The sequence below is a fragment of the Osmerus eperlanus genome, chromosome 8 (genome assembly GCF_963692335.1).
Source record: "Osmerus eperlanus chromosome 8, fOsmEpe2.1, whole genome shotgun sequence".
NCBI classification, from domain to species: domain Eukaryota; kingdom Metazoa; phylum Chordata; class Actinopteri; order Osmeriformes; family Osmeridae; genus Osmerus; species Osmerus eperlanus.
This window is the reverse complement of record NC_085025.1, coordinates 10,414,852-10,441,541: the sequence shown is the minus strand read 5'-3', so window position 1 is coordinate 10,441,541 and position 26,690 is coordinate 10,414,852. Positions and strand designations below refer to the sequence as shown.

Below are 26,690 nucleotides of genomic sequence, written 5' to 3'. Positions count from 1 at the left end.
GCATATTGAACAGGGAACGTTTTTTATCTACAAGAGCGTGCCATTGTGCATATTAACCAAAGGCCATACAGATAGATACTGTTAGTGTGAAAGCCAATATCACTGCAGGGGACAATTCAACATGGTTTATTATTGCGGGTTTGGGATGTAGCTGGTGGAAATTGTTGTGTTGGAGCAACCATTGTTAAGTGCCACCAGATTGAGCCAGTGTACACCGAAGTATGTAAACACAGACACAGACCCTGTTAGTGTGTCGAGATGTTGTGCAGAAAAGAGAAGCGAACAAATTAGCTTGGAATAATATCCAGTGCCTTCCTGCTGGGTTTAATTGTCTTGCAGGTAATGACACAGCTTGATTTTATGCGAATAAGAGCTCTTGTGTGCAAGCGCAAATAGAGTCCAGGTCACACAAAGTGTGTGCATACAAGGGTATACAATAAAAAGTTAATTTCAGCAGTTCCATTCAAGTATATGTCTTCACACGCTACTACAGTGGTGCATAAACATTGTTAGCTCACCAGTCTACACCAGTCTACACCTAAATCCATACATGTGTGTATCCTATAAGATCACGCTGAACGTACTGAGGAGCCATGATGAAGGGAGATGGACCTCGCTAGGAAGCCCCGTGCCTGCAGACATCATTAAGAGCTGTACGAGGTGTGTGCGCGCGTGGACACACTCATCTTGTTAGCGCATCATCAGAAGGGAGCGAGCCTGTCAGGGGAGCTTGCTGAAGCCCTCCTCTCCTGTGTGGAAACTATAGGGCACATGATGGTGCCCTGTTGAGGGAAATAAGTACCATAAGAGAGTGGATGTGTGTGAGATGAGAAAGAGAGGGTGAGGAGAGATTGTGGAGTGTGTGTGTGTGAGAGAGGGCGAGTGTGTGTTGGTTGCCCTGGAAACCCCCTACTGACTCTGTCCGGTAATTGGTCTCTCCTTTCATATGACTCCTCTGTGGTCTTGCCACTCTGACCGCGTTCTGACCGCACGCTCCAGTGTGGGTCTGACAGCGGTCTCACCATGCTGTCTCTCCTGCCAGGTTCAAAGCCCTCCTCAGGAGGGGGCGGAGCTTCTGTAACCAAGCAGAAGAGACGCCAAGGTTGTCTGAGGAACAAAGAAATGTGCTTTTGTGTGTGTGTCTGTGTGTGTGTGTTTGTGTGAAGATGCTGGTGTTGAAAGTCAGGGGAAGCATGCAGTAATAAAGTGTAATGTTTGAAGGTATTTGTTTGGTGATGGTTCTGTTCCTCTGTTTCCACCCCTTCCATCCCTTCCCCTGGAGAGCGCTGAAGCGAGACTATCTTGCTCCTCCCTTCCCCCCCCCCCCACCGACATCTGTGGTTTGGTCTCTGCCTGGGTCATGACCAAGGATGTCTCCTGGCCAACACAATCTGCATAGGGAGAATCGGACTGATTGTGGCCTAGGTCGAGGGCGCCAACCCAGACCTACTCACACATTAACTTTCACCTACTACAGATATCACCACCCCCCCACCCCCATCCAACGCCTTCGCCTGTTTTTGTAAATGTTGTTGTACTTATGTGCTGAGGTTTTTGTCTGTTCCCACACTGTACTCCTCTAGGAGCATTGTCTGGGTGTTGCCTTTTTTCCTCCTCTTTCCTCATGTTTACCTTGTCTTGTCTTGTGTATTAGAAACTGCAAGTGGCAGCTCGGATCTAAGATGGATTCGAGAGACCGCAGATAGAGTGCGGCTAGTTTAGATCAACACTTGTATTATTGTTTTGTTGATTTTATGTAAAGCACTTTGAGCTGCAATTCTTGTATGAAAAGTGCTATATAAATAAAGTCTTACTTACTTACTTACTTACTTCATATTGTAATGGTGTAGAGTTTATTACAAACTCACCCTGTGGGGGCTTAAAAAAAATCAATAACATGAAGATGATATTCAGAAATCCTTCTATATATTGCTGACTCTCTGACTCTCTGTCTCTCTCTCTCCAGTCTCTCCAGTCTGAGCTCCAGCATGGCCACTCCCTCCTCAAGTCCCTGAGAGAGAAGGCGGAGCGGGCTGCCGGCTTCCTGGAGGACTCTGGGGCTGAGAGTCTGGGAGGTGAGGTGGAGGCCCGCCTATCCCAGCTGGAGGAGCTCGCTGGTGGGCTACGACAGGAGCAAGGCTCCCTTGAGCGTGCTGTGCTGCTGGCCAGGGAGTTCCAGGACCGGTACAAGGCCCAGGCCCAGTGGCTGCTGGAGACCAAGGCAGTGCTCAGCGGGCCCCTGGAACCCAAGGCTGAGCTGTACCAGAGGAGGGCCCAGCTAGCTAAGTACAAGGTAGAATATGGGACCCTTTCTGTGACCTTTCACCCTTAACCTCAGACACCACTGACCCCTAAGTACACTACAAGGTTACACGTTGTCTTTCCTTCTCTTTTTCTTACTCTGTCCCACCTCCTCCTTTCTCCCTCCCCTTCCTCCCATCCCTTCTCTTCCCCCCTCAGGCCCTGCTCCAGACGGTCCAGTCCAGGGACCCCGCGGTAAGGTCGGTGGTGGAGAAGGGGGAGGCCCTGCTGGCCTCCGTCCACTACCCCTCCGTCAGGGACAACATGCTCCGTCTGCAGGCCGACTACGCAGACCTGTGCGGTACGGCCAAGGTGAGCAGGACGCACCCAGGAACACCAGACGTGTTTGCCACACGTTTGACACAAATCATAAATGTAAAAAAAATAAAAAATGGTTTGCATGGTAAAACTCATTACTTCGCAATTAGCCCGAGCAATACCGCAGTATTCCTTTGATATACATTAACGTTAATGACTGGTGTGTGTGTGTCAGGCCCATGTGCATCATCTGGAGGGCCAGGTGAAAGAGCAGGAAGCGTACCACAGCGAGCTACAGGAAGTGGAAAGGTGGCTCCTACAGATGTCCAGCAGGATGGTGACCCCTGACCCCTCTTTGGGTGGCGGCCTCGAGGCAGCCACTCAGCTGCTAGCCAGCCATAAGGTATGACCACTTCGTATGCTGTGGTATATTCATGTCATTCCATTTCAGGACAATGGTTTTTCATCCAGTTCATTGAATCGTGACTTTTCACATTGACAAACCAGTTAACCTTTTCAACTTTTTCACTCCATAATCAACCACAATATATCCAGACTTCAGTCTGTGAGACACAGCACAAAGACCCCATTTTCTTCTCGACTGTGTCATTTGACCTCTGCTTGAGTCCAGTTGTCCGATCCAATCCCGTCTTTTGGCTCTGAGGATTCTCCACAAGCTGTCTTTGATGTTGTCCTTGACCATTCACCCTGAGTAACACCCAGACTGCTTGTCTTTGTGTCTGTATTGTGTGTGTGCTCTCCTCAGGCCATCATGGAGGAGATAGCAGGGTTCGAGGACCGCCTGGCAGGGCTGAAGGAGCGTGGCGAGGACCTGGTGCGGGGCTGCACTGAGCGCGTGCAGAACAGACTAAGGCAGCAGGTCCAGGCCCATCAGCAGGGCACCAGGGACAGCTACTCTGCCATCTGCAGCACAGCACAGAGAGTGAGGACGGAGGGGAGGGAGGGAGGGTGGGAAGGGTGGAGGGGAGAGAGAGGGATGGTTGTGTTTGGGGGGAGAGAGAGAGTGAGGAACTTGACGGAAGTACAATTAAAAGAGACACAAACCTTCACGCCAACACACACACACATGCACACCACAGCGAAGCCAATTTGTTGATATCACGCTGGCACAAGCATTCCCTTAATCCATACCCATTTGGACATCTAAGCACCTTCTCTCAAGACTGACCTTCACCGCCAAACCAGAGGGCCCTGCCAGCGCAGACTAGCACCACCCATGCCAACGCTAACCAACTGCACCAGCCAAAACCACTCTCTCAATCCTACTTTATTAATCCCTGTGCAGTCTCTGTCAAGTTGATTTAATCTGTATGAGCCAAAATGGGTCACGCTATTCACCAAATATGGCAACCCTCTCTAATCCACCTCCACTCTGTCATTTTGGCAACATCCACCCTGTCAACTTAGCTTCCCTCCCGACACCATTATTATACAGCCAACCTGGCAACCCGTGGATCCAGCCACACACTCTATCAACAGGACTGTGCCAATCCCATAACTGGTGTTCCAGCCGTGCCATGCTTGCCAAAAGTCAGTCAGTGCCACAGCCCGGCGCTGTCTAATACCACACCCCTCCTGTCGCCCCCGGCACCCTGCCACCTTGCCAACCTCCTATCCTCTGCCAACTCTGCCAGGCACCGGGCCAACACATGTCTGTTATTGACCAAGCCCCCCCCTAAGGCCCTCATATTAACGATGTCAATCATGTCCTGCTGCTGTTGTCTTCTCTGTAGATTAGGGACGCCTTCACATTCAACACCTGTCAAACACACAGGGCCCTAACCATGCTGCACTATTGTCTTTTCAGAGGGAAGACGCTGATTTGGAATTATGGAAATTAATTGGGCAGCGTTTTGTAGTGTCTCGTTTTCGTACGGAAAAACAATTGTCGCCAAAGGCTTTATAATGAGTCCAGCAGAAGTTTTTGAGTCTTAAGATTTCCATTGTTTTTCCTTTCGTTCTCACTCTCTCCCCCCCCCCCCCCCCCTCATCTCCAGGTCTACCAGAGTTTGGACAGGGAGCTCCAGAGACATGTGAGCCTCCAGGATGCCCTGCAGCAGTGTCAGACCTGGCTGGCCTCTGCCTCCGTGGAGCCCGAGCCCCCTGCACACCCCCCCCTGAGCCTGGAGGATGCGCTACTACAGGTCGCTCACCTGCACCACCCCGTAGGCTGACGCAACCACCTCCTGTGTGTAATCTACTGGCAGTAAATATCTGTGTGTGGTGGTGATGGTGTGTTATCAGGTGAAGCAGGAGCGGACTCTGCAGGAGCAGGCCAGTACCTACCTGCAGCTGGTGTGCTCCACCTGCGACCTGGCTGAGCAGAGGGTGAGGGAGACGGCGACAGACATCCAGCAGGTCAAGCTGCAGGTGAGGCAGAGAGAGGGAGCCGTGGAGAAGCACCACAACACCACAGTTCATGTCGACCAGACCCAGTTTTTTTTATGATTTGGGTGGATGATTGGGTGGATGATTGGGTGGATGATTGGGTGTGTGGGGTGTAACCCACTTTCAAAGTTGGACGTTCTTGATTGTTCTTGGGATGTGCAACGATAGCACTTCCTACCGTGAACGACAATGCCCGAGTCATCGATATGACTTCAGGGCGTCCGTGTAACTGTGAGCGGTGCGATCCGTCGTGCAGCTGTGCGTCCCTGAACGTTCCCCCCTTTTGCTTCCTGCTGCTCCTCAGATCGAGGAGAGGATGCTGCTGTGCGAGGAGGTGGCTGACAGCTGGAGGGACGTTCGGGAGCAGCGCTCCGACCTGGAGGCCCAGCTGAGAGAGACGGAGCTGCAGCTCCACAACCTGAGCAGGAGACCTGCAGAGCTGGAGGCCAAGATCGCCCAGAACCAGCTGGACCAGGCCCAGGTCAGAGCAGGGAGGAGGGAGGGAGGGAGGGAGGGATAGATAGATAGATGGACTGGATGGATAGATGGAAAAGGTTATTAATGAAGAGCTGGAGAGATTGACCAGTTGATCAATCATTCAGAGTGTTGCTGATTTTCTCCCGATCTGCAACTCAGTGTCATATCAATTCAAGTAGATACAAGTTTGAGTAAGGACAGCAGGGTTGAGCAGCCCCTCCATTTTCATCCGAGTTAGCCGCCCTACTCTTGGGCCAAGGTTTCTATTCAGCAATCAGTGGCGCCTCACAGGACAATGCCCCATTTCAGAGTGGGCCCACGTTCCATAATGTTCCATAACGCCAGGCCATGTTCCATAACGCCAGGCCATATTCCATATGCCGTTGCATCTGTGCCCATTATTTGAGAGTCAGTTAACCAGCCCCTCACTTGGCTTGGAGATTTCCACATTTCCACAACTCAATAACAAACCCGTCGTCTATCGTTCCAGGAGTTCCTCCAGCAGATCAGGGACAGACAGGCCGAGGCAGCCCAGCTGAGAGAGGCTGTGTCGGGGCTGACGGGGGGCCGGGACTGCCCCGCCCTGGAGGAGGTAGCCGGTCTGAAGAGGGCTTGGCAGGAGCTGGGCCAGAGAGCCGAGGAGCTGGAGACCCAGAGGGGGGAGGACATGCAGCGGAGCGGGGAGTACCAGGAGTGTGTGGCCGCCGTGGAGGAGCTCTTCCACCAGGTGTCCAGAGAGTGGGACTACCTGGCCAGGTACGGAAAGACCATGTGTGTGTTCATCCAACTGTTATTCATCCATACGTTATGCAACAATATACATCCATCCACACAGCTCTCTTTCTCAGACATACACACTAATCACTTTTCCCGTGTGTGTGTGTGTGTGTGTGTGTGTGTGTGTGTGTGTGTGTGTGTGTGTGTGTGTGTGTGTGTGTGTGTGTGTGTGTGTGTGTGTGTGTGTGTGTGTGTGTGTGTGTGTGTGTGTGTGTGTGTGTGTGTGTGCGTGTGTGTGTCAGAGCGGACACAGAGAGCACCAGCGAGCACCTGCAGGCCCTGAGGAAGCTGTCCAGCGACCTGAAGGAGCAGGGGGGGACTTTGGAGGAGCTGAGAGACCAGAGGCAAGCTGTCCTGCCTCGCCTCAGCCTGCTGGACAAGGAGCTCATCAAACAACAGGTAACCCTGGAACCTCCACCAATACTTCCACACCACCCCGTCCTTGTCGTGTTCTATCCGCTCAACCACAACCTTTTGTCTGGGATCTGCAGGTGGGGTACCTGGAGCAGCGCTGGGCCCAGCTGGAGAGCTTGATCCAGGGGAAGATCCAGGCCTCGGCCCACACCCTGGAGGAGCTGGCCCGCGTGGAGGCCCAGCTGAGGGAGGCCCGGCAGTGGGTAGAGGAGCAGCGACCCGCCCTCACCTCTGCCCTGAAGACCAGCCCCCCACCAGACCTGGCCCAGAGCTTCCTGTTTGACCACCTGAGTGTGTGTGTGGAGCTGGAGGCCAGGCAGCAGCTGCTAGCCCAGGCGGTGAGCGAGGCCCAGGCCGTGGAGTCCAGGTAATCACCTTAACCCTCGACTGTCATCGTGTGTTTGGTTTTTAACAAATCCATGAAGTGCCACATTGGACATTGTTTTCCTGTTTTCCCCAACACTTTTTATCCTCTGATGAGAAGACCTATGTTGCGATGCATGCCTGTGAACTCAATGCAATGTCAAGTAAATAATCAGTTAATCAATCGGCCAATCAGGCTGGGGCTGAGCGAGAGGAGGCGTCTGCAGCAGCTGGTCCTCCAGGCCCAGGCTGAAGTAGAGGCCCTGGGAGCAAGGGTGACCCAGAGGAGGAAGTACCTCAGCAAGGTAGCCATCTTGTCTTTCACTCCAATCATTTTTCTTTCATATAAGGGTTTTAAAAAGACAAGCACGCCACCTGACCATGAAAAACCTCCTCATGCGTTACTGATAGATTCCCGACTTCTCTTATCTAAAGAACGGATCAGTTAGTTCACAAATCCAAATCTGTTTACTGTTATTCCGTAGGCCTTTACGGAGCGGACGCAGTTCCTGCAAGGCCTGGGAAGGGCGCTGTCCTGGGTGCAGCAGCAGGAGAGGAAGGCCTTGGTGGACGACCGCATGTCTCTGCTCCCCGAGGATCTGACCAAGCAGGTGGGCGCGTGCCGTGGCGTCCAGAGCGGCCTGCGGGCGTACGAGGGGGAGCTGGCCTCTCTCCGGACCCAAGGACGAGTCCTGGAGACGGACGCCACCGACGAGGAGAGGGGGGAGACGCTAGCCAGGCTGGAGGACCTTCAGAGACTCTTCAACACGGCAATCCAGAAGATCACCCAGCGGGTTCAGGACTTGGAGAAGGCCCTGACCTCTCGGAAGTACTTCCAGGTCGACCTGAATAAGACTTGCCATTGGCTGAGACAGGCCGAAGTCGTGACATTCCCTGAAGTTAGCGTCACGGACAAGGACGGTGACGTGGAACTGCAGGCTCAACTATCGAAGTTTCAGAATGTTCTAGAGCAAGCGTTGGAATATGAAAACCTCCTCCTCATTGTCCAGAGAGTGGGCCAGGAGATTCTTCCCTCCCTGAATGAGGTGGACCACTGCTACCTGGATGAGAAGCTCAACGCCCTCCCACAACAGTACAACAGCATCCTAGCGCAAGCCAAAGAGAAAAAAGACAGACTGCAGCACGCCATCTCCGAAAGGAAAGAGTTTGACACCTTCTTCGACATCACTCAGAATGCACTGGAGGAGCTTCAGGAGCAGTTTGACACTTTGGGAAAGCAGAGAATCAGCCTCAGAGAGGAGGACGTCGATCGCCTTTGTCAGGAACACAAAGATTTAGCTGAGAGTCTATCCCACCTCAGCCCTGCTGTGAGGGAGCTGAGGGGGAAGACTGAGGGCTTTCTGAGCAGGGGTCTCCGATGCAGACCTGAGGAGACATGGCGTCTGGTCCATCTTCACGATTCGCTGAAGAGGTTGATTGACGGGTCGGTGAACCATTTAGGTGAATCGTCGAAGACATTGGGAGAACATAACGCAACATCAGCCCAGCTAGACTGTGGCCTGAGGTCTGTTCAGGAGGAGCTGGTCAAACTGGAGTCAGAGTCGCACCTTAAAACAACAGACAGACTTGCGAGGCTTCACAAGCTGGTTGGGAGTTTGGAAGGGGTGAGCTCTCAGCTGGAGAGACTGAGCCAACAGGCTGAGGAGCTTTGTTTGAACTATGACCCTACTGCCATCCAGGCCTTAAAGGAGGAAGTGACCTCACGAAAGGAAGAGCTATATTCCATTCAGACAGAGGTCAAACAACGCATTAGACTGTGTGAAAACCAATGTGAGGAGGATGAAGATTTCAAAACAGAGATTGATGGAATGTCCAATTGGCTGAATAGTTTGAAAGACAAGTTAAGTCAACCTTTGACCCTTCCGGGGGTAAACGTGGAGATGGTTCAAGAGGAAGTGAGAAGACTGAATGTGGTGGAGGGGGAGGTGAAGTCAAGGCTGAGGAAGGCAGATGTCCTGGGCAGCAGAGAGAAGCAGAGGTACAGTAGTAAGAAGAAGACCATTCCGCCACACGTAGAGGACGACCTCAAGGAGCTGGCTAAACTGGCCTTTGATGTTCAACAAGCAGTGGCGGCCAAACAGGTAAGTTCTTCACCTTGGGTCTGTGAATGTCTAGATTCCATGTGTGATGGAAATTGAAATGGCAAGCTTCTATGCAGTACACGACAGTAGGCTTCTTTTTTTAAGCTTTTGAGGAATTTAGTATTGTATAACATTTTAGTGGTTTTGACTCATTCCATCATTCATGGCCTGAACCTGTTGAAAAAATGCTCCCATTTCTCTCTGCCGCATAATATCAATATAAACCTGCTCAGGGAGCCTCAATGGGAAGTCATAATTGACCAGTTGAGTGCACTGCAGAACAGAAATAACGTTTTGATAAGTACTTAAAGGGCACTTAATTCAAGAGGCCTAACAATTTACATGTCCAAAATGAAATCACCTGCTAATGGTTTCTCTTTTGAATGAAATAGAGGGAACTAAAAAAAGTCCAATGTCTCAGTAGGGATTTTTGACATTTGACCTGCACAAGTGAAACAGTTTTTGGACAGTGAATATACTTTCCAATGAGGGTATTCTCATAATCTAACTTTCTTATCGCCATTACTAAGATGAGTCTGGGTAAGGCCCTGTCCCTCGTCCAGAGGCACCCCTCAGCTCAGCAGTCTACCCAGCGATGGCTGCACCTGGCTGGGGCTGTCCTCCAGAGAGCCAGCCTTGGAGTGGAGCTGGAGAACCAGGATGCAAGCCTAAGGGAGCTGGAGGAGATTTCTGTCCTGGAACAGGCATTCACGTCTGGGCTAGAGGAGTTAGAGACCGTCAATCTCCAACTGGAGGGTCTGATTGGGCCAGGAGAAACGAAGGTGCTAAGAGAGAGTTTGGAAGGAGTCAAAATGAAAAGTACAGAGGTCAAAGAAGAACTGAGGACACACCAGGAGAACCTGCAGAGGTGTGTGTGTGTGTGTTAGATACATTAACTGCATTATTCTAAATGGTATTGGAATTGCAATTCAGGACTCCCATATCTTATTTGTCTGTCATTAGCTGTGCTGCTCCATGGTGCTCCTTCCAGAAGGAGAAAGAGGAGATGATTAGACAGATGAACGAAACAGGAAGAAGAATTGCATTGTTTTCCACGGCCAAAGCAGCCAATAGCCAAGAAGCAGAGGACAAGCTCCAGGATTACAAGGTAAATATGATTTTATTTCTATATTTAGATCAGTTTTTTGAAACTGTCCTTTTGATTATTTTTCTCTTCTGCTCCCCGCTCTGTCCCCCCTCCCCCCCTCCCTCCAGTCTTTGGTGACCCAGATTGATGGGTTGGAGCGCCCCCTGTGTGCTCTGAGAGAGAAGGGGGCAGACCTGGAGCGGGTTGGTTCAGAGTCCAGTAAAGTTGTCGTCAGCCACTCGGTGTCATCACTATGGCAACGCTGGAGTCGGTTACGCAGCACATCGCAAGCCCAAGAGAGGGTGCTGGAAGACACAGCCAGAGACTGGAGAAGTTTCTCTGAAAAGGTAGGGGAATATACTGTGTGTATATATACCATATAAATGTCACACTGTCAATACAGTAAGACTGTACTGTAATGCGTTAAACTACCTACAGTATGGCACAGCCAGCAATGTTATACACTAACCTTCTGCATGTGTATTTGGATCACCACTCACACATGCTAGCAGAGCTCACAGCCTCTACTCTAAACACTAAACTAGTGTGTGTGTGTGTGGTGATGTCATTCCAGGCAGAATGCCAGTGCCTAGATCCCGCCAAATCTTAGTCAGGAAGTATTTTCCCGCCTTCCAACTGCTTCTGACACATCCCTGTCCCACAAAGCAATGCTTCTGGGAAGGAAATGAGGTCTTTGGATCAGGAAGTGGTCATATGTCTCGATGTGGCACATTCTTGTTGTCCAGTGGCTTTCTATAACCTCTTTGTTCAACTGGACATGAGATCATTCTTCACGAATGAGTCACTGCTCTGGACTTCTTCCTGGGCCATAAAAGGCAGTATCTAACAAGAGACCCAGGAGGACATTGTTACAGTGAACCAACTCCATATATGAGATAAAACCTAGTCATACCTATCTCCTATTTTAGGATTATATAAAATTAAAATAAAATAACCCATCACATTTTCTGATAAGGAATTTTCTTTCTTTAAAAATGCATTGTTGATAGTGGTTGGTTCGTTTGAAATGTTGTGCATTGTGTGGACCAGAGAAAGACTAGTGGTACAGTAGCTACAGCAGCAGATAATAAAGAAAAAGTACAATTAAATATGGATGCGTCTTCCTAACTCCCCGCCCTTCGACACACGACTCCCCCACCCCATCCCCAGATGGAGAAGGTGCGCTCCGTCTCCACAGACCTCCACGGCCGTGTCCCCGACAGCACTGTGGAGAAGGCTGCCAGCAGGGCGGCGCTCCAGAGCCTGCTGGAGTACCACGACTCCTTCAACCAGGAGCTGGACCGCGAGCAGTCCGCCCTGGCCCTGCTGGGGCAACACACCCTCCGCCTGAGGCGGGAAGAGGAGCCGAAAGAGGGGGAGAAGGAGGAAAGGAGCCCAGAGAAGGGAGGAGATGAGACCTCCTGCCTTGAGGAGATCAGGACCTTGCAGGAGCGCTACGAGAGGTAAATCCTGAGGATGTGCGTTTCCGCGTGTGCGTTGTGGGTAGGTGCGTCTCGCTATTGATTGCGGATGGCTCCGCCTCTCAACCTGTGCGTGTCTCCAGCCTGGCGCTGCTGGTGCGTTCCAGCCGGGCGCAGGTGCAGCAGGAGCTGAGGGAGAGGGAGGAGGTGGAGAGGGAGCTGGGCCTGGTGAGAGGCTGGATCCAGGACACCCGAGGCCTGCTGCTCAGCCCCACGGCAGACCTGGAATCTCTGCTGCATGAGCTGGAGGTGGGAGGAGACACAGGCTCACAGTCAGGAACCAACACACGTACAGACACAAACAATCTGTAACTAAGCACGAGTATCTTAAGAAAGCTGTCTTATCTAGTTTGAGTTTTGTAAACACGCGCACACTTGCACATACTCACACAGCCTTCAGTAAGTAACACCTTCCAACCCGGTCATGCAGACGGCCCATGGTGAGGTCATCAGTAGGCGCCAGAGTGTGGAGCGCATGGCGGAGCTGCAGCAGAACAAGTACCAGGACCTCCAGGCCGCCCTGCCCTCAGAGCTCAGCATGCAGCTGGCCGAAGTGGCTCTCGCCCTGGGATCGGCTGAGGACCAGGTACCCCTCACCCCCGGCTCTTCCCATCAGTTTACTCGAGGGTCTCCAAATCTGGGTCATATTGCCTATTGTTTAAAGATGAATCTGTAGATCCGGTACCACATTTTCTGTCTCCTCTCTGTGACTGTGTCAGGTCCAGGCGAGGGAGAGGGAGGTCCAGCAGACCAGAGACGTGAAGGAGGATTTCATCTCCAGACTGCAGGAGATGGAGGGCAAGCTGAAGAACATCTCCCTGAAGCTTGGAGAGAAGGCTTCCGACCTGGAGCAGGCCAAGGAGCTCACCAAGGTAAACGAGGAGTCCAGCTGATAGACTCATTACCATGCAATTAACCCCAGCCAAACCCTGCTGTTTATTTAACAGACCTCGAGGTTAATGACTGATGTGTGTGCCTGTGGCATGTGGGTTGTTTGAAGTCTTGAACTCCCCCTTCTCTTCAAGACTGACCCACTTTCATGAGAAATATTCCAGATGGGATTTTACCCCCCCTCCTCTCCCTCTCCCCTGTCTCCTTCCTTCCCTGTATCCTCTCCTTAAGGCCTGTCTCCTTTGGGGTCTCTATCCGTATGTTTGGTGAAAGTGTTTTATCTTCACTTCAAACAGATACAGTTAGCCACATGGGGTGAGCTATTTGCCGATGTTTACCGTTCACTCGTTCCTGTCTCTCTCCAACCCTTTTTGGATCCTTCCCCCCCAATCCCCCTTTATCTCCATTCATGGGCCCCCTCTTAACCCCCTCTTCACTCAACCCTTCCCCCCACCCACTCCTGGTCTCTCACACTGTCCACAATCCACCCTCCCTTTCACCCTCCCCCTTCCTCTGTACCCCTCCATGTCCTCCCCTTCCCCTACTACCCTCTTTTCTATCCCCTTCCTCTCTCTCAATTCCCTTCCTCCACCTGTTCTCTCCTTTCTCTATCCTCCCTTTCTCCCTCTCTCAATCTGCCCACCCCTCTTTCTCTCCTTTCTCTCCACCCCCCCCCCCCCCCTCCCCCAGGGTCTGTGTGAGGAGTGTGTGGGCTGCGCTCGCTCCCTGGCAGAGCTGGGCACGGCGGTGCAGGAGTTCGGCGAGCAGAACCCTCTGCTGTGTAAACAGCTGGCTGACGGCCTGGCCAGGCTGGCAGAGTCTCAGCGCCAGACCATGCTGCAGGCCCAGGACAGGGCCAGCCGGCTGAAGAAGGTGACCGATGCGTCATCTCTCCATCCATTCATCCATCCATCAATCTATCCACACTAAACATAATTTGAAACAAGCTGTTGTGATTAAAGGATACCTTGATATGTAGAGACTGGTTCTTGGGCTCCATCAACATGTTTATTTTCTTTACTTAAACATTTGAGCACGCAGTGGTCTCCAAAAGCCTGTCCATGTTCTCAGTCTTTTCCCTTCTTTTCCTCGTACCCCCCCCCCCCCCCGCCCACCACTCCCGAGCAGGCAGAGCGGCAGTGGGAGGAGTATAAGGGCATGAAGGTGTTCCTCCTGGCATGGGCAGAGAAAGCAGAAGCCCTAGTCACTGGCCAGATCGTCTGGAGTACCGCCTCTCAGCTGCAGGAGCAAATCAGAGCCCACCAGGTGGGTTCATCACCCCAGAGTGACTTAATCTACGGCCTGGTTGATTAAACCATCTCACTATCTCACTAGGACTCCTCAGCAAGAAGTTGTAAAATACACACTACTGATGTTTGATTACTGTGTTTTCATCCCTCTTCACATCAACGTTCTACATTACCATGGCAACAGGCGTTGCTGCGCGAGTGCCGCGGTCTCCACGGTGACCTGGAGGCCATGGGAGAAAGGGAGGGGCAGCTGGGGGAGGTGCTCCAGACTGAGGGGTGGAGCCAGCAGGTATCTCACCTGAGCCGACGAACCCAGGAGCTGCAGCAGAGGGCCAGGACACGCCTGCAGAGTCTGCAGGACGCCGCCAAGGTAACACACCTGGTCACCCAGCCCCAATGCCCCTGGAACACCAGGGGACTGTGGGCTATGATGAACAACAACAACCTTGAGGGCCTCTAGTCTGGCCCCCCTCTTAAACCTCCTATACTATTAGAAACCATTGTGCTTTTGTTATTGAGGTGTAACTCCTGTTTAGAATACTGCCCAATAAATACAGGAAATTCCAGTCATTTGAATGAGGGAATGTTTGGGAGGGGGTCCACTACCCTGAGTGGTGTGTAACCACAGTGTCCCCAGGTGGCCATTGTATGCCATTACACCCACATTCCCCTCTTGATTCCCTTAATTTCCTAATCTGATCTCAATCTGGTTGAAATGCAGCAGGCAGGGCTACATATTAAGGGCTACATTCTGTTAAAAGTCTACATTGTTGGGGCCCAGAACAATGAACCTGCAACTGTTCTTCTTCTCTCTCTCTGCAGGACATGGTGCGTCTGGAGTCGGAGGTGAAGAGCCTGCATGCCAGTCTAGACCAGGCTCAGGTCACACTCACGTCTCCAGACCTGGCCAGGCTCAGCCTCAGAGAACAGCTCACACACAGACAGGTACACACACACACACACACACAGCAACTGTGAAGGCATCCCTCCTCTCCTCCCCCACAACCCCGTCTTCCTCTGCTCCCCCACAGCGTGTGTTGGTGGAGATGGAGGGCTTCAAGCAGCAGGTGCAAACGCTGCAGCAGTGCCAGAGCGCCCTCCGGCTGCCAGAGGAGGTAGTGGCCAGCCTGCCCATCTGCAGGACGGCCCAGAGCCTGCAGCAGGAGGCCAGCCAGCTGCAGCACACCACCATCCAGCAGTGCAACATCCTGCAGGTACACTAGAGGGCGCCACGCGCCCGGCAAATCCTGTAGAAGCGGAACGAGTCAATGACGGGATAACGGCAATAACCAGATGACACGCAAAGAAATAAAGACGTTTGGATGGGAAATCAGGATGATGTGAAAATGCGTCTGTCTATGTGAGAGCGGCGAGAAAGCTTGTGGTCTGAGGGAGTGTTCAATCCCGTTTTCCCAGGAGGCCGTGGTGCAGTACGAGCAGTACGAACAGGAAGTGAAGAACCTGCAGAGGCTGATAGAAGAGGCCCACCGCATCATCCAGGACCGGCCCGTCTCAACCAGCAACATCCAGGAGCTGCAGGCCCAGATCCACCATCATGAGGTCAGACACACACACACATACGTGCAATGAAGCACTATTGAAGCGTACAAACACACTTACAATGTAACCCAGGTCATGATTAGTGAGACGATGTCATCTCCATTCTTCATATGTGCTGACTGTTGTTGTCAAATGGCACAGGAACGTCGTAAACCTGGTCAGTGGAGGTCAGACATGTTGACATTACAAAGTGTACCGAACACTGTGGTGGGGGGGGAGGAGGTCAATATAAACAGTAGAAAGCCAGTCCGTTTAGCCATTTAGATGTGAAGCTAGTATCATTCTCTTCACTTGCCAATAATACAAATTCTTCATTAGACTAAAAGGCATCTCCGTACTGCAGGTTCACTTGTATGCCCACGCTGTGTTTCAGTCCCTCAGCAGGTGTCAGACTTGACACGGCTGTTTGAGACTCATCGCGTCCTTAAGCTCAACACCAAACAAAGCAGTCTACTCAACACAGTCTTGTGGTCCTACCCAGCCCATAAGCTACTACGTCTAGGGAAATTAACGTGCAATTTCAATGTCTTTTATTGGATTTTACAATTGGGTCACCCACTTCAGCTTCAAAGTGTTCTGCTGATGGAGATATAATAGAGAGAGAGAGCGAAGAGAAGGAGAGAGAGAGAGCGCTTATTTGAACTTATTTGATGTCTGTGATGACTCATATTTCCTGTGCGCATAATCATCTTTCTCTATGAACTTCCACTAAAGGTAACGTGTGTGTGTGTGTGTGTGCGCACACCGATATGCAGAACGGCACAATGGCGGCACACAAACACATCCTCAGGCATCAGTATGATCATCAAGTCAGCTTCTTTCCATGAAAGACAGTTCTAGTTTCTTCCAGACCCAACCAAGTCGGTTGGTACTGAAGTTATTGAAGTGCTCAGCTGAATGGTGAATGATGGTGCAGAAGAATGTTGCTGTCTCTCTGAGTCTAAAACAAACTTCTTGTGCTACCTGATTTGCATTCTCACAGTAGATGTACCGTAGGAAGGGGGGCCGATGCAGAGTAGTTCCACCTCAGTTGACTGCAGCATCCGTTGCCTGCAGCTTTCAAGTCCCGAGCCTTACACTGCGGTCTTAGTTTGCTGAGTGTGTGTGTTTGATCACTCCCGCAGAGAGAGAGGGAGAGAGAGAATGAAAGAGAGAGGGTGGAAGAGAGCGAGCAACAGAGATTAAGAGAGAGAGAGATAAAGGTTGGACCACAGACACATTCTTGCTTGATTGCCGGTATTTACAGCCCCCCAAACACACCCGTCTCGCTAGTGCAGAGAGAGAGCGCTAGTGCAGAGCTAGGGTTTGGCTGGCTGGCAGTGTGTGTTTGTTGTGTCGAGTCGTTACTGGTTGAATAAGCTGAGTTGTTAACTGCAGGTCCACTGCCCCACTAAGTCACATGACCTGATTATCGGAGCATTGGCCATCTGGTAGAGAGAGGGAGAGGGAAGGAGGGAGGGAAGGAAGGAGAGGGGGCGGGAGAGAGAGGAGGAGCCTTACCTCAATGCCATAACAAGGCAGTAATTTGACACCCTCTCTGTCACCCTTTCCCCCAACCTCTTTTGTTATAAGGAATCTTCTTCAGGATTGGAGGAAGGAAGTGGAGGAAGGAGGGGGGAGCCGTGAGATCACTTCCTGCCTCTCTCGACTCCCTTTGTGTTTGGTTGAGAGTGGAGGAGAGATTTGAATTTATTCAGTTAGTCTCTCTCTCGACCAAACATCCTGCCTATCGAGCTAGCTGCTGCCGTGACTCGCCCGCCTCTCCGCTACTCTGATTGGCTCATAGACAGCCCAGTGTGTGTGTGTCACAGTGACAGACCCAGCGCTATTCTCTCCCGCACACACACAAACACACAGAGACTGCCAGCCAGAGAGACAGAGAAGAGAAATGCGCTCGCTCCACTTACTCCTCGCGCGCCGGTACTCTCCTTCACACCGCATCCAACGCTGAAAACACCCCTATTCTCAGGGACTTCACCCAGGCAGTATTGATTTTCTATTGTGGACCGTACCACGTTGGGGGCTGACCCCGGGGGTGCTCATGTTTTGACAGGGGCTGGCACTGAAGATCCGGGGCTACCAGGAGCAGATCGCCTCGCTCCACTCCAAGTGTAAGATGCTGACTGTGAAGGCCAAGCACGCCACCATGCTGCTGACGGTCAGCGAGGTGGACGGCCTGTCGGACGGCGTGGACGAGCTCAGCGACGAGGAGCTCCCGCCGCCGGCCAAGCAGACGCCCGCCACACACCCCTCTGTTGTCATGGTGAGACACTCTAGGCTTCTCTGAGTTTAAGGACCTTCCCCCCCCCCCCCCAACTCTTAAATAGAATGGGAAGGGTGTGTGCGTGCATGTGCGTGTGTGCCTGTACTACCCCTCTTCCTGGGCTCCCTGTCCACCTGCCCCCCTGCATGTGTCTCTGCATGGCTTTCTGCCGGCCCACTGTGAAGACGACACCGAGCCATACCTCTCCTCTACTCTGCCTGTCATGCTGTCCCATCATTTCATTGCCATTTTGCGTGCTCTGTGTCTGTGTCTTCCACCTCGGCCCACCGCATGCTGAACCGTGTCTGTGTCTGCGCTGGTCTCGTCTCGGCTGCCTGTGTCATGCTCCTGCAGCTGTCTGGGTCTGCGTGCCTCTCTGGCGTACCACTCCCTGTGTAGACCTCTGTAGTCACTTCTCTCCCTGTGTAGACCTCTGTCGTCACTTCTCTCCCTGTGTAGACCTCTGTAGTCACTTCTCTCCCTGTGTAGACCTCTGTCGTCACTTTTCTCCCTGTGTAGACCTCTGTCGTCACTTTTCTCCCTGTGTAGACCTCTGTAGTCACTTCTCTCCCTGTGTAGACCTCTATAGTCACTTCAGTCACTTCTCTCCCTGTGTAGACCTCTGTAGTCACTTTTCTCCACGCTCTCTGCTCATCCCTCTCTCCTCTGTGCTGTGTTCGGCCTGGCCCACTCTAGCTGTGTATGCTGCTGTTGGTCCCACCGGCTCAGGAAACAGGATACTGTACTGTGTGTGTGTGCTTGTATCTCTGTACTAAATGAGTACAGACCTTTTTATATTTCTGCACAAAGTAGGTCCCTACAAGCATGTTAGTAGTACAGACTGCTGCATAACTTTCCTAGCACTGCTGTTAGAGCACACACACACACACACCAGCATGCGGGTTCAGGACATTGCCTAGTGTTGCATCATGGAGCCTGGAGGAGAGGCAGGAATGAGAGGGATTTGTAACAAGGCCTCTCACTGCAGCCCCAGTGGAGCTCAGCTTGCATTTCAGCCCTGTCCCTCCTGTCTCTTTATACTCACCCAGGCCAGGCCAGGCCAAGCCACTGTGCTGCATACTGCAGAGCCAGCTGCAGTCCCAGAGTAGGCAGAAATACTGTTTTAGTGTGTCTACTGGTCTCTACTCAACCCGTCTCTGGTGGGTTGAGACCACAGGGTCTGTGTTTAGTAGGCTGGGTCAAAGGGAAACTGTAATTTTGGAGTTTTTTTGTGAACGCTTCTGTGGGAACATACACGTACAGGAAGACAGAGAGACACACACACTCATACAGATGCACAAACATGCGGGTACCTCATGCTCACAAGGCTTCAAACACTGCTGCTGGTGTGTGTCTGTGTGTGTCTTACTTCCTGCCAGGAGTCATTCCTTTCCCCTGATGTATCCTGTAAAGTCCTTGTGGGTCAACCATTGCCCAAACCAACTCTACTAAAGCACATAGTTACGCTGGTTTCTGTGCTCTAAAGCTACTGTACAAGCTTTGTGGTGTCCTCTGTCGGTTCTCCTCACATGATCGTGTTTCTCTTCCATGGTATCTAATGACCTCCCCCAGCTTTCTAATCAATTAGCAGTGTGCCCACTCTGCCAGACCCAGCCTCAAACCCTTCACGACCTTACTAATGCTTATATGGTCTTCTCTCTTCCCCCTGTCTCTTTCTCTCTCTCTCTCTTTTTCTTTCTCTGGACGGGTCCTCCTTTGTTCCCTTCTCTCCTTATCTGTGTGTGGGTTTGTTTGCACCTGTGTTTCTGTGTGTGTGTGTGCTCACGTGGCCAGATGACGGCGGGCCGCTGTCACACACTCCTCTCCCCCGTGACGGAGGAGTCCGGGGAGGAGGGCACCAACAGTGAGGTCTCCTCCCCTCCCGCCTGCCGCTCCCCCTCCCCGGGGGCTAACGCTGATACCCCCCTTAACCAGGTACCGCATCATCCCAAACCCCTCAACCCATCCCCCTTGACCCCCCCCCTCACCCCCACTGCCATCACTACCATCCAAGCAGTATGACCCTTTCACTGTAACCAATGACACCATTGACTACCCCCCCCGCCACCCCCAAACATGCCCTCCTCTCTACGCTTATACCAGCATTCGTCTGCTTTGGCTAACCAGCTGTTGTACCGCTTATCAGGCTAATGCAGTAGTGAACGTCGTGGACAAAGCTAGCATAGCTGTGCTAGCTTAGCATATCGTCAGCCAAGTCAAACACTGCATAGAATGACAGACCTCCATACCTCCATGTTCCCAGTCTAGTAGACAGCAGACTCCCCATGTGTTTAGTTTTGGCAGTGTCATGCAGGCAGCTCGTAGGAGCAGACTTTAAAACACTGAGGGAGGAGGACAGGAATGAGTTAGAGAGAGAACACACAAGGAAGAGTTTTAGAGTGTGAGGTAAATGAATTATTCAGTGAATGAGCTGCAAACTATATTGAAATTCGTACGGTTTTAGGTGTCTTGTTGATGTTGTTAATAAGAATATTAGTTAATATAGGTTGGGACTAACAGTATGAATTAAAGGTTTAGATCATTATTATAGGTTAATATGGTGCTCTAGGGATCAAGAGGAGCAGGATCATAGAATTGCAATGTAGACTTGTACTTGTTACATATGGCTTGAAACTTGAACTAGGAAAGAGTGAGGAGAGGTAGAAGAGAGAGATGCACTCATGGGACTGTAACTCAGTCATCTGCAGTGGAAAAATCCCACACAGACCCAAGACAGAGCCAGCACAAAGCTGGGATTTTTAGTGTGTGTGTGTGTGATGCCAAATAATTGTGTGTGTTAGCGTGTGTCTTAACGCAAACTAAATAATGTACTTCTGTCATCAGATCTGTAGATTTTGAAGGTTACCTTTGACACTAATCAGACAGATGTATATTTACTTGATGACATAAGTGTAGTTCTAGGTATCTTGGTTTTGCTATCTGGCAACATTGATAAACACTGAGAACAGACCAAGTGTAACATATCTTCTCTATAAATATTTGGCTGCAGAAGAATGTCTCTTTATAGTTTGAAATGACTTCAAGTTGTGGGGATATTTACAGTACGTTAGCAGACTTCAAGATGTGGTGTGTTTTTTTTAACAGTACATTAGCAGTCAAATCAATTACCCCTTCACTCAGTAGACTCCTGTATACAGGCCACAGTTCAAAGCTCACACAAATAACACACACACCCTCCCCAGACACGCATTCTCTCTCTCTCTCTCTCTCTCTCTCTCTCTCTCTCTCTCTCTCTCTCTCTCTCTCTCTCTCTCTCTCTCTCTCTCTCTCTCTCTCTCTCTCTCTCTCTCTCTCTCTCTCTCTCATAAAGGAGTCAGGTGGCTGAGGGAGTCGGGCTAATAATCTGAAGGTTACCGGTTCGATTCCTGGCTGTGCATAATGACGTTGTGTCCTTGGGCATGGCACTTCACCCTACTTGCCTCGGGGAATGTCCCTGTACTTAATGTAAGTCGCTCTGGATAAGAGCGTCTGCTAAATGTAAATGTAAACGGTGTCCTGTGATGTGGTGTAGGGTCGGACCCCTCTGAGCAGAGCTCCTCTCCAGGAGCTGTATGACCCGTCTCTGGAGACCAGCGCAGCTGCCAACCTGGATGACCTGCAACGCTCCTGGGAAACCCTGAAGAACGTGGTACGCTCCCTCGACACCAACACCCCGGAACACACAACCAGGAAACCAACTGACCCGGAACCAACTGATCTGAAACACAAACTGTGTTGACACACATTCAGCATCTTCGGACAAGCGACTCTGATTGGCATGTTCACCCTTTCGTCCTGAGCGCCAGCATTAGGATTGAACATATTCTCCTCTTCCTCTCCCTCCGTCTCTCTCCCCTCAGATCAGTGAGAAGCAGAAGTCTCTGTACGAGGCCCTGGAGCGTCAGCAGCACTACCAGGAGTCCCTCCAGTCCATCTCCACCAAGATGGAGTCCATCGAGGCGGCGCTCAACGAGGGCCTGGAGGCACAGAAGAGCCCGGAGAGCCAGATGGCTGCCCACCAGGTACCCAGGGAGAGGCAGAGTGTGCTAGAGAAAGAGAGAAAGAAAGAGACACAGGACAGAATTGGAGTAGAACTGAGGTGGAAGAGAGGGAGGAATTCACCTGGATGAGGAAATAGCCTCCAAGCTATCAGGATAATAAACTTAGCAGTGGAGGAATACACTGTGAGATTGAGAGGTCTGTAAATGACACTGGACACACAGTCCCAGGCAGTGTTCCTTGTTGCCATACCAACAGTAGAGCAACACAGCAGTGTGTGTTGAGGTTCACGTGCCGCACAAGAACAGTGAAAACCGCTGTAGCCAAAAATAAGTTCTTCTTTCAACCTCCCTACCCCCCACCTACTCCTCCCCCCCCCATCTATCTCCTTCTTAATGCTTGGTTTCTCTCTCTCTCTCTCATGCCTGCCCCTCTCTCCCTCCGCCTCGTCACTCCTTCTATTCATCACTTCCTCCACACCACCCTCCTATCCCCACATCCCTCCCTCCCCAGGCTGTGATGGATGAGATCCTGATGCTGCAGGACGAGATCGTGGAGCTCCAGACCTGCTTCTCCGAGGAGCTGTGCTGCGAGGGGGGGCTGGACAGCGACAGCGACGGGGGCGACCCTGGGGACCAGCTGGCCCTGCATTCCACCCTCACCGTGCTGGGGGAGAGGATGGCCACCATCCGCATGAAGGCCTCTGGGAAGAGACAGCTTCTGGAGGTGGGTGGCCCGCCTGGCCCCGGACAGCAGACACACCATGTAGGCCTCGGCCTCTCAACCCCACCATAAGTGGGGGGGATTCTAACTGTGCTGGAGGGTCAGTTGAGCAAGCTTATCGAGAGCCTCACCTCATAACCTTATCGAAGCGGTGGCTACCATGGTCTTTACTCTATCAATACCCTATCTGGGCCAACCCAAGACAATCACCGTTGTCAACAAAGATCTAAGCTCTGTCTGTGAGTCCCCCAGTAAGCCGACCGCTGAACTGTGAGACCAGAACTACAGTATCCCAGCACTCTCGTCCTCCCACCCGCCATTTCATCACTAACAGAGCTACAGCCCACATCCAGAACCTTCTCCGTCTCCCCCCTGACTGCGTGTGGTGTGTGGTGTGTGTGTGGCGGCGCCCCCTGCAGGAGCGTCTGAGCGAGCAGCTGGAGGAGCAGCGTCAGGAGCAGGCGCTGCAGCGTTACCATAACGAGGCCGAGGAGCTCGACCATTGGCTGCTCAGCACCCGCGCCACGCTAAGCTCCGCCCTCCGGCCCAACCAGGAGGACATGGACATGGAGGAGCAGCTGATCGATTGTCAGGTGGGCATGGGTGCGGTGACAACGTCATCAATAAGGGACTGTGGACAGCGGTTTGGGTGTCTACGTGCCATTGGGTGAGAGGACAAGGAAGCACTAGAGAGATCTTGAGAAGAGTCAGGTGGCTGAGCGGTTAGGGAAGCGGGCTAGTAATCAGAAGGTTGCCAGTTCGATTCCCGGCTGTGCCAAATGACGTTGTGTCCTTGTGCAAGGCACTTCACTACTTGCCTCGGGGGGGAATGTCCCCCCCGACTAAATGTAAATGTAAGATCCTTCTGCCATGCTCTCTGGTTGTGAGTTCCATCTCTGTATCGATATGTTTAAGCAGGGATCAACTTGTATAAAACTTCATGTGAGGCTTGTCGCTAGCCATACATCTTCACTTCACTGGCTCCAGCCGTACCAGGAGATTGTTGACCACAGCACTTGAGCCTATCAGCAGGAATAAAGTAGTCCATTATTCTGATGATCCCCTCTGAATAGGCTCCCTAAATTTGATTAGTGCCCCCCAAGCCCTCTACGGGGCGTTAGCGTTAGGTTCAGTAACCCCCTCCATTCTTCTCCCTCTCTGCTCCTCTCTGCCCTGACTTCCTCCAGCTTTGGGGGAAGCCCCGCTGGTTTCCCTCACATTCCACCAACGGACCCCTCCTGTGGCCCCCGGCTCACCCCGTGGTTACCATGGTAACACCCCCTCCCCGTCCTTAACCCCCGTGAGGGTGATTTGTGTCCCGGTGGAGGTAGTCATCCTCTTAGGGCTAACCTATGTTGTTATGGGTTCTTAGGACAGAGGATTTCTCGGGGGTCTACAAACTTAATCTCAGTAGTCTTCACCTACACAATTGCAATGTGTGTTTGTGTGTGCATGTGTGCATTGGCAGCAGCTTGGTGAACTATAAGCTGATTAGAGGTTCCATATGGTTTGTTGTGGAGCTCAGGATCTGAAGGCTGGTCCAGGCAGGCTTCACCGTCCAGGAGGTAGACCTTACTTGAACACAGGCCTCCTTGAATATATGAGCAGAGGAAAAACGGGTTTGAAGGAAAGGCCAACAGTGGGAGAGAGAAAGAGAAGGAGGGCGAGAAAGGCCAAGAGGGATTGGCCCCGTGAGAAATATGTAAGAGAGGGAGAAGGGGGAGGAAAAAGGGAGAGCCACGAAGAGGAAGAACCAGACGCAGAGTGGAGGAGACGGGAAGAGAGAGAAAATGGAGGGAGAGAGAACTTGTCACGCCCCTCACGAATGACAGTGAAAGAGACTGTGAACAGAGCAAAAGGAGGTGTGCAGCGGGACTATTGTGGGAGGAAGGCCTTGTCTGCAGAGAGACCCCCTCCACGTGAAAGGAGGTTTACAAGCCCTATCCCCCTCTTCCTTTCATCCAGTTGTTGTCATCTTTTAGAGCACGGAAGGGGAGGTGACACGTTTTAAAACTGATTGAAGGAGAAAATAGAGTGAGAGATGGAGAAAGCTGAAGAGTGAAAGAGAAACCTACAGCACAACAGGTGTGTGTGTGTGTGTGTGTGTGTGTGTGTGTGTGTGTGTGGCGTGTGTGTAGTAGTGTGTGTGTGTATTCTAGAAGCCACCATAGCTTCTCTGGTGGGGTCATGCTCACAGTGGCAGGATCCTTTATGTGCTGCTGAGGCCATTGGAACACTGGTCACCATTCTCCAACGCAACCAATAGGAGTCCTTTGAGAAAGAGAAAGGAGAGCTCTCATTGGTCAATATTGTTTCGTACTGTATAAAGAAGTGTTGTGTAGATGTTGTTGCTCGTCCTGCAGTGATGACAGTACAGTTGGACCGTGGTATTGTTAGCATGTGTTAGCTTCTCTGACCCAGGATTTAGTCTGTGTAGTGTAATTCTGACATATGGAATTATAGTTAAAAACTAGTAATGCCAATTAGCTTACAACCAGTCTGTTTTTGTGTGTGTTACTGCTAGCTCTGACCACTGGTAATGTGGTCTTGATGGCAACAGTATGAACATGTTCGGGGTCAAGTTGGGATTATTTTACCCTCATCGTCATCCCTCCCAAAAGTTGTGGTCGGGCTGGTCACGTTCCCTGTCCCAGTCATGGTGCCTGACTTGGCCCGTGTGTTCCTGCCCTTCCAGAACATGCTGTTTGAGATCGAGCAGAAGGTGTTGTCACTGTCGGAGCTGTCGGTGCACAGCGAGAGCCTGCTCCTGGAGGGGCGGGCCGGCACGCGCGGCCAGGCCGAGCAGCTCACCTGCAAGCTGCACTCCCTGAAGGACAGCCTGCTGGAGCTGCAGAGGATGCTGCAGGACAAGCAGGTGGACATCCAGGTACTGGAGCACAACCTGTACAGGCCTGGCGGACTGACTGGTTGACTGGCTGGTTGACTGGCTGGTTGACCCCTCTTCTGGATATTCTGTCTACTCCTTTCTCTGTCCTTGCATGTTCCTTGTCTCCTTCCCTCATCTCATCTCTTCTCTCTCACTTTCCCTTTTTTAGTTTTGCTGCAGATTCCTTTGCTTGTGTGCTGTATTATATTGTGCTGTGTGCACCCCATCAATGGTGGTTTTGTCCAAACACAAAGGTCACTTTGGCCTCTGTCATAAAGGCCTACTGTCCCCCATAACGGACAACAACGGCCTGTTTTTCACACAAAGGGCCTCACACACAAAGAGATGCACACAGCCAGGTGTCCCTCTGTTGACATGCAGCATTTTGAGCTCCCGCCTCCCGTCGCTGACGGCTTAGCCGCTGTCCCGTCCGCAGTGACTCGGCTATTTTCTGCTGCATTAAACACCACTGAAGCGAACCAAGTCTGTTGCTGTGGATACATCCCTCCTGTAAACCATATCTCCAGTCCGCCTGACCCCTGACCTCTGTGTGTGTGTGTGTGTGTCCCAGGGCTCTCTGCAGGAGCAGGAGGACAGCGAGCCAGACTCGTCCCTGTCTCAGAGTCCTAACCTCCAGGACTGGTTGTCCCAGGCGCGCTCCACACGCACCCAGCAGCACCTTGACAACCTGCAGAGACAGAGGGTAGGAAACAGGCCTCCAGTAAACAACATCACACATCTAATAGCACTCTAACCCTAGACCATATCATAGAATAGACTAGAATACTATCATATTACTTATAGTCTGTATCTACTGTATCTATGTTTAAGCTCTCACCACTGTATTCATTTGACTTGCGTACACTACAGACTTCAAAGCTCATGCAGATGCTATACAGTATGCTTCCTATACGTGTTGCACTGTGCCTGTGGATCTGCTACAGCATTTAGCAGGATGTGTACTGTAGAGAGCCAATGTATGTGCCATGGTCTGCGATCGTGTGTGTGTGTGTGTGTATGACAGCTGTGGTGTGCTGTTGTGTAGGAGCTGGAGGAGCAGCTGGCCGAGCAGAGGAGACTGCTGCGGTCTGTGGCCAGCGTGGGGGAGGAGATCCTGGCCCTGAACACGCCCAACGGAGACAGGTGGGTTTCACATCCTCCGACACACAGCCGACACGCAAGTGTCCATCTCTCACTCGCCCACAAAAACATATGCTCTCTCTGTCTCTGTCTGTGTCTCTCTCTCTCTCTCTGTCTCTCTGTCTGTGTCCTCCTCTCCTCCCAGCGAGGGCGGGGCCCCAGGAGTGCTGCTGGAGCCGGAGGTGCTGTCCCCTCAGGAGCGGCTGAGGCAGAGGTGGGAGAACCTGAACAGGGACCAGAGCACCAAGCTGCAGCTCTCCCTCAACTCCCTGGAGCAAGAGCAGCTCAGCACGGTACGCCCGCTGCTC

The 26,690-nt window shown here is 51.8% G+C and overlaps 1 protein-coding gene across 1 annotated transcript in view; it reads left to right on the top strand.

Moving 5' to 3' along the window:
• LOC134025209 (nesprin-1-like) overlaps window positions 1-26,690 on the top strand; it is a 49,559-nt gene that overhangs the window by 10,353 nt on the left and 12,516 nt on the right. Inside the window, exons 14-48 of the mRNA XM_062468108.1 lie at window positions 1,967-2,293; window positions 2,461-2,613; window positions 2,795-2,962; window positions 3,326-3,502; window positions 4,578-4,724; window positions 4,825-4,950; window positions 5,273-5,449; window positions 5,936-6,201; window positions 6,465-6,621; window positions 6,714-7,003; window positions 7,196-7,304; window positions 7,485-9,101; window positions 9,632-9,969; window positions 10,065-10,209; window positions 10,317-10,535; window positions 11,359-11,651; window positions 11,753-11,918; window positions 12,100-12,255; window positions 12,389-12,541; window positions 13,251-13,433; window positions 13,689-13,826; window positions 13,995-14,180; window positions 14,633-14,755; window positions 14,842-15,024; window positions 15,227-15,370; window positions 17,424-17,633; window positions 19,428-19,568; window positions 21,166-21,282; window positions 21,494-21,655; window positions 22,146-22,358; window positions 22,775-22,948; window positions 25,051-25,242; window positions 25,814-25,945; window positions 26,288-26,385; window positions 26,528-26,675. Coding sequence (XP_062324092.1) covers window positions 1,967-2,293; window positions 2,461-2,613; window positions 2,795-2,962; window positions 3,326-3,502; window positions 4,578-4,724; window positions 4,825-4,950; window positions 5,273-5,449; window positions 5,936-6,201; window positions 6,465-6,621; window positions 6,714-7,003; window positions 7,196-7,304; window positions 7,485-9,101; window positions 9,632-9,969; window positions 10,065-10,209; window positions 10,317-10,535; window positions 11,359-11,651; window positions 11,753-11,918; window positions 12,100-12,255; window positions 12,389-12,541; window positions 13,251-13,433; window positions 13,689-13,826; window positions 13,995-14,180; window positions 14,633-14,755; window positions 14,842-15,024; window positions 15,227-15,370; window positions 17,424-17,633; window positions 19,428-19,568; window positions 21,166-21,282; window positions 21,494-21,655; window positions 22,146-22,358; window positions 22,775-22,948; window positions 25,051-25,242; window positions 25,814-25,945; window positions 26,288-26,385; window positions 26,528-26,675 — 7,728 coding nt within the window. The remainder of the gene's footprint in view (window positions 1-1,966; window positions 2,294-2,460; window positions 2,614-2,794; window positions 2,963-3,325; window positions 3,503-4,577; window positions 4,725-4,824; window positions 4,951-5,272; window positions 5,450-5,935; window positions 6,202-6,464; window positions 6,622-6,713; window positions 7,004-7,195; window positions 7,305-7,484; window positions 9,102-9,631; window positions 9,970-10,064; window positions 10,210-10,316; window positions 10,536-11,358; window positions 11,652-11,752; window positions 11,919-12,099; window positions 12,256-12,388; window positions 12,542-13,250; window positions 13,434-13,688; window positions 13,827-13,994; window positions 14,181-14,632; window positions 14,756-14,841; window positions 15,025-15,226; window positions 15,371-17,423; window positions 17,634-19,427; window positions 19,569-21,165; window positions 21,283-21,493; window positions 21,656-22,145; window positions 22,359-22,774; window positions 22,949-25,050; window positions 25,243-25,813; window positions 25,946-26,287; window positions 26,386-26,527; window positions 26,676-26,690) is intronic.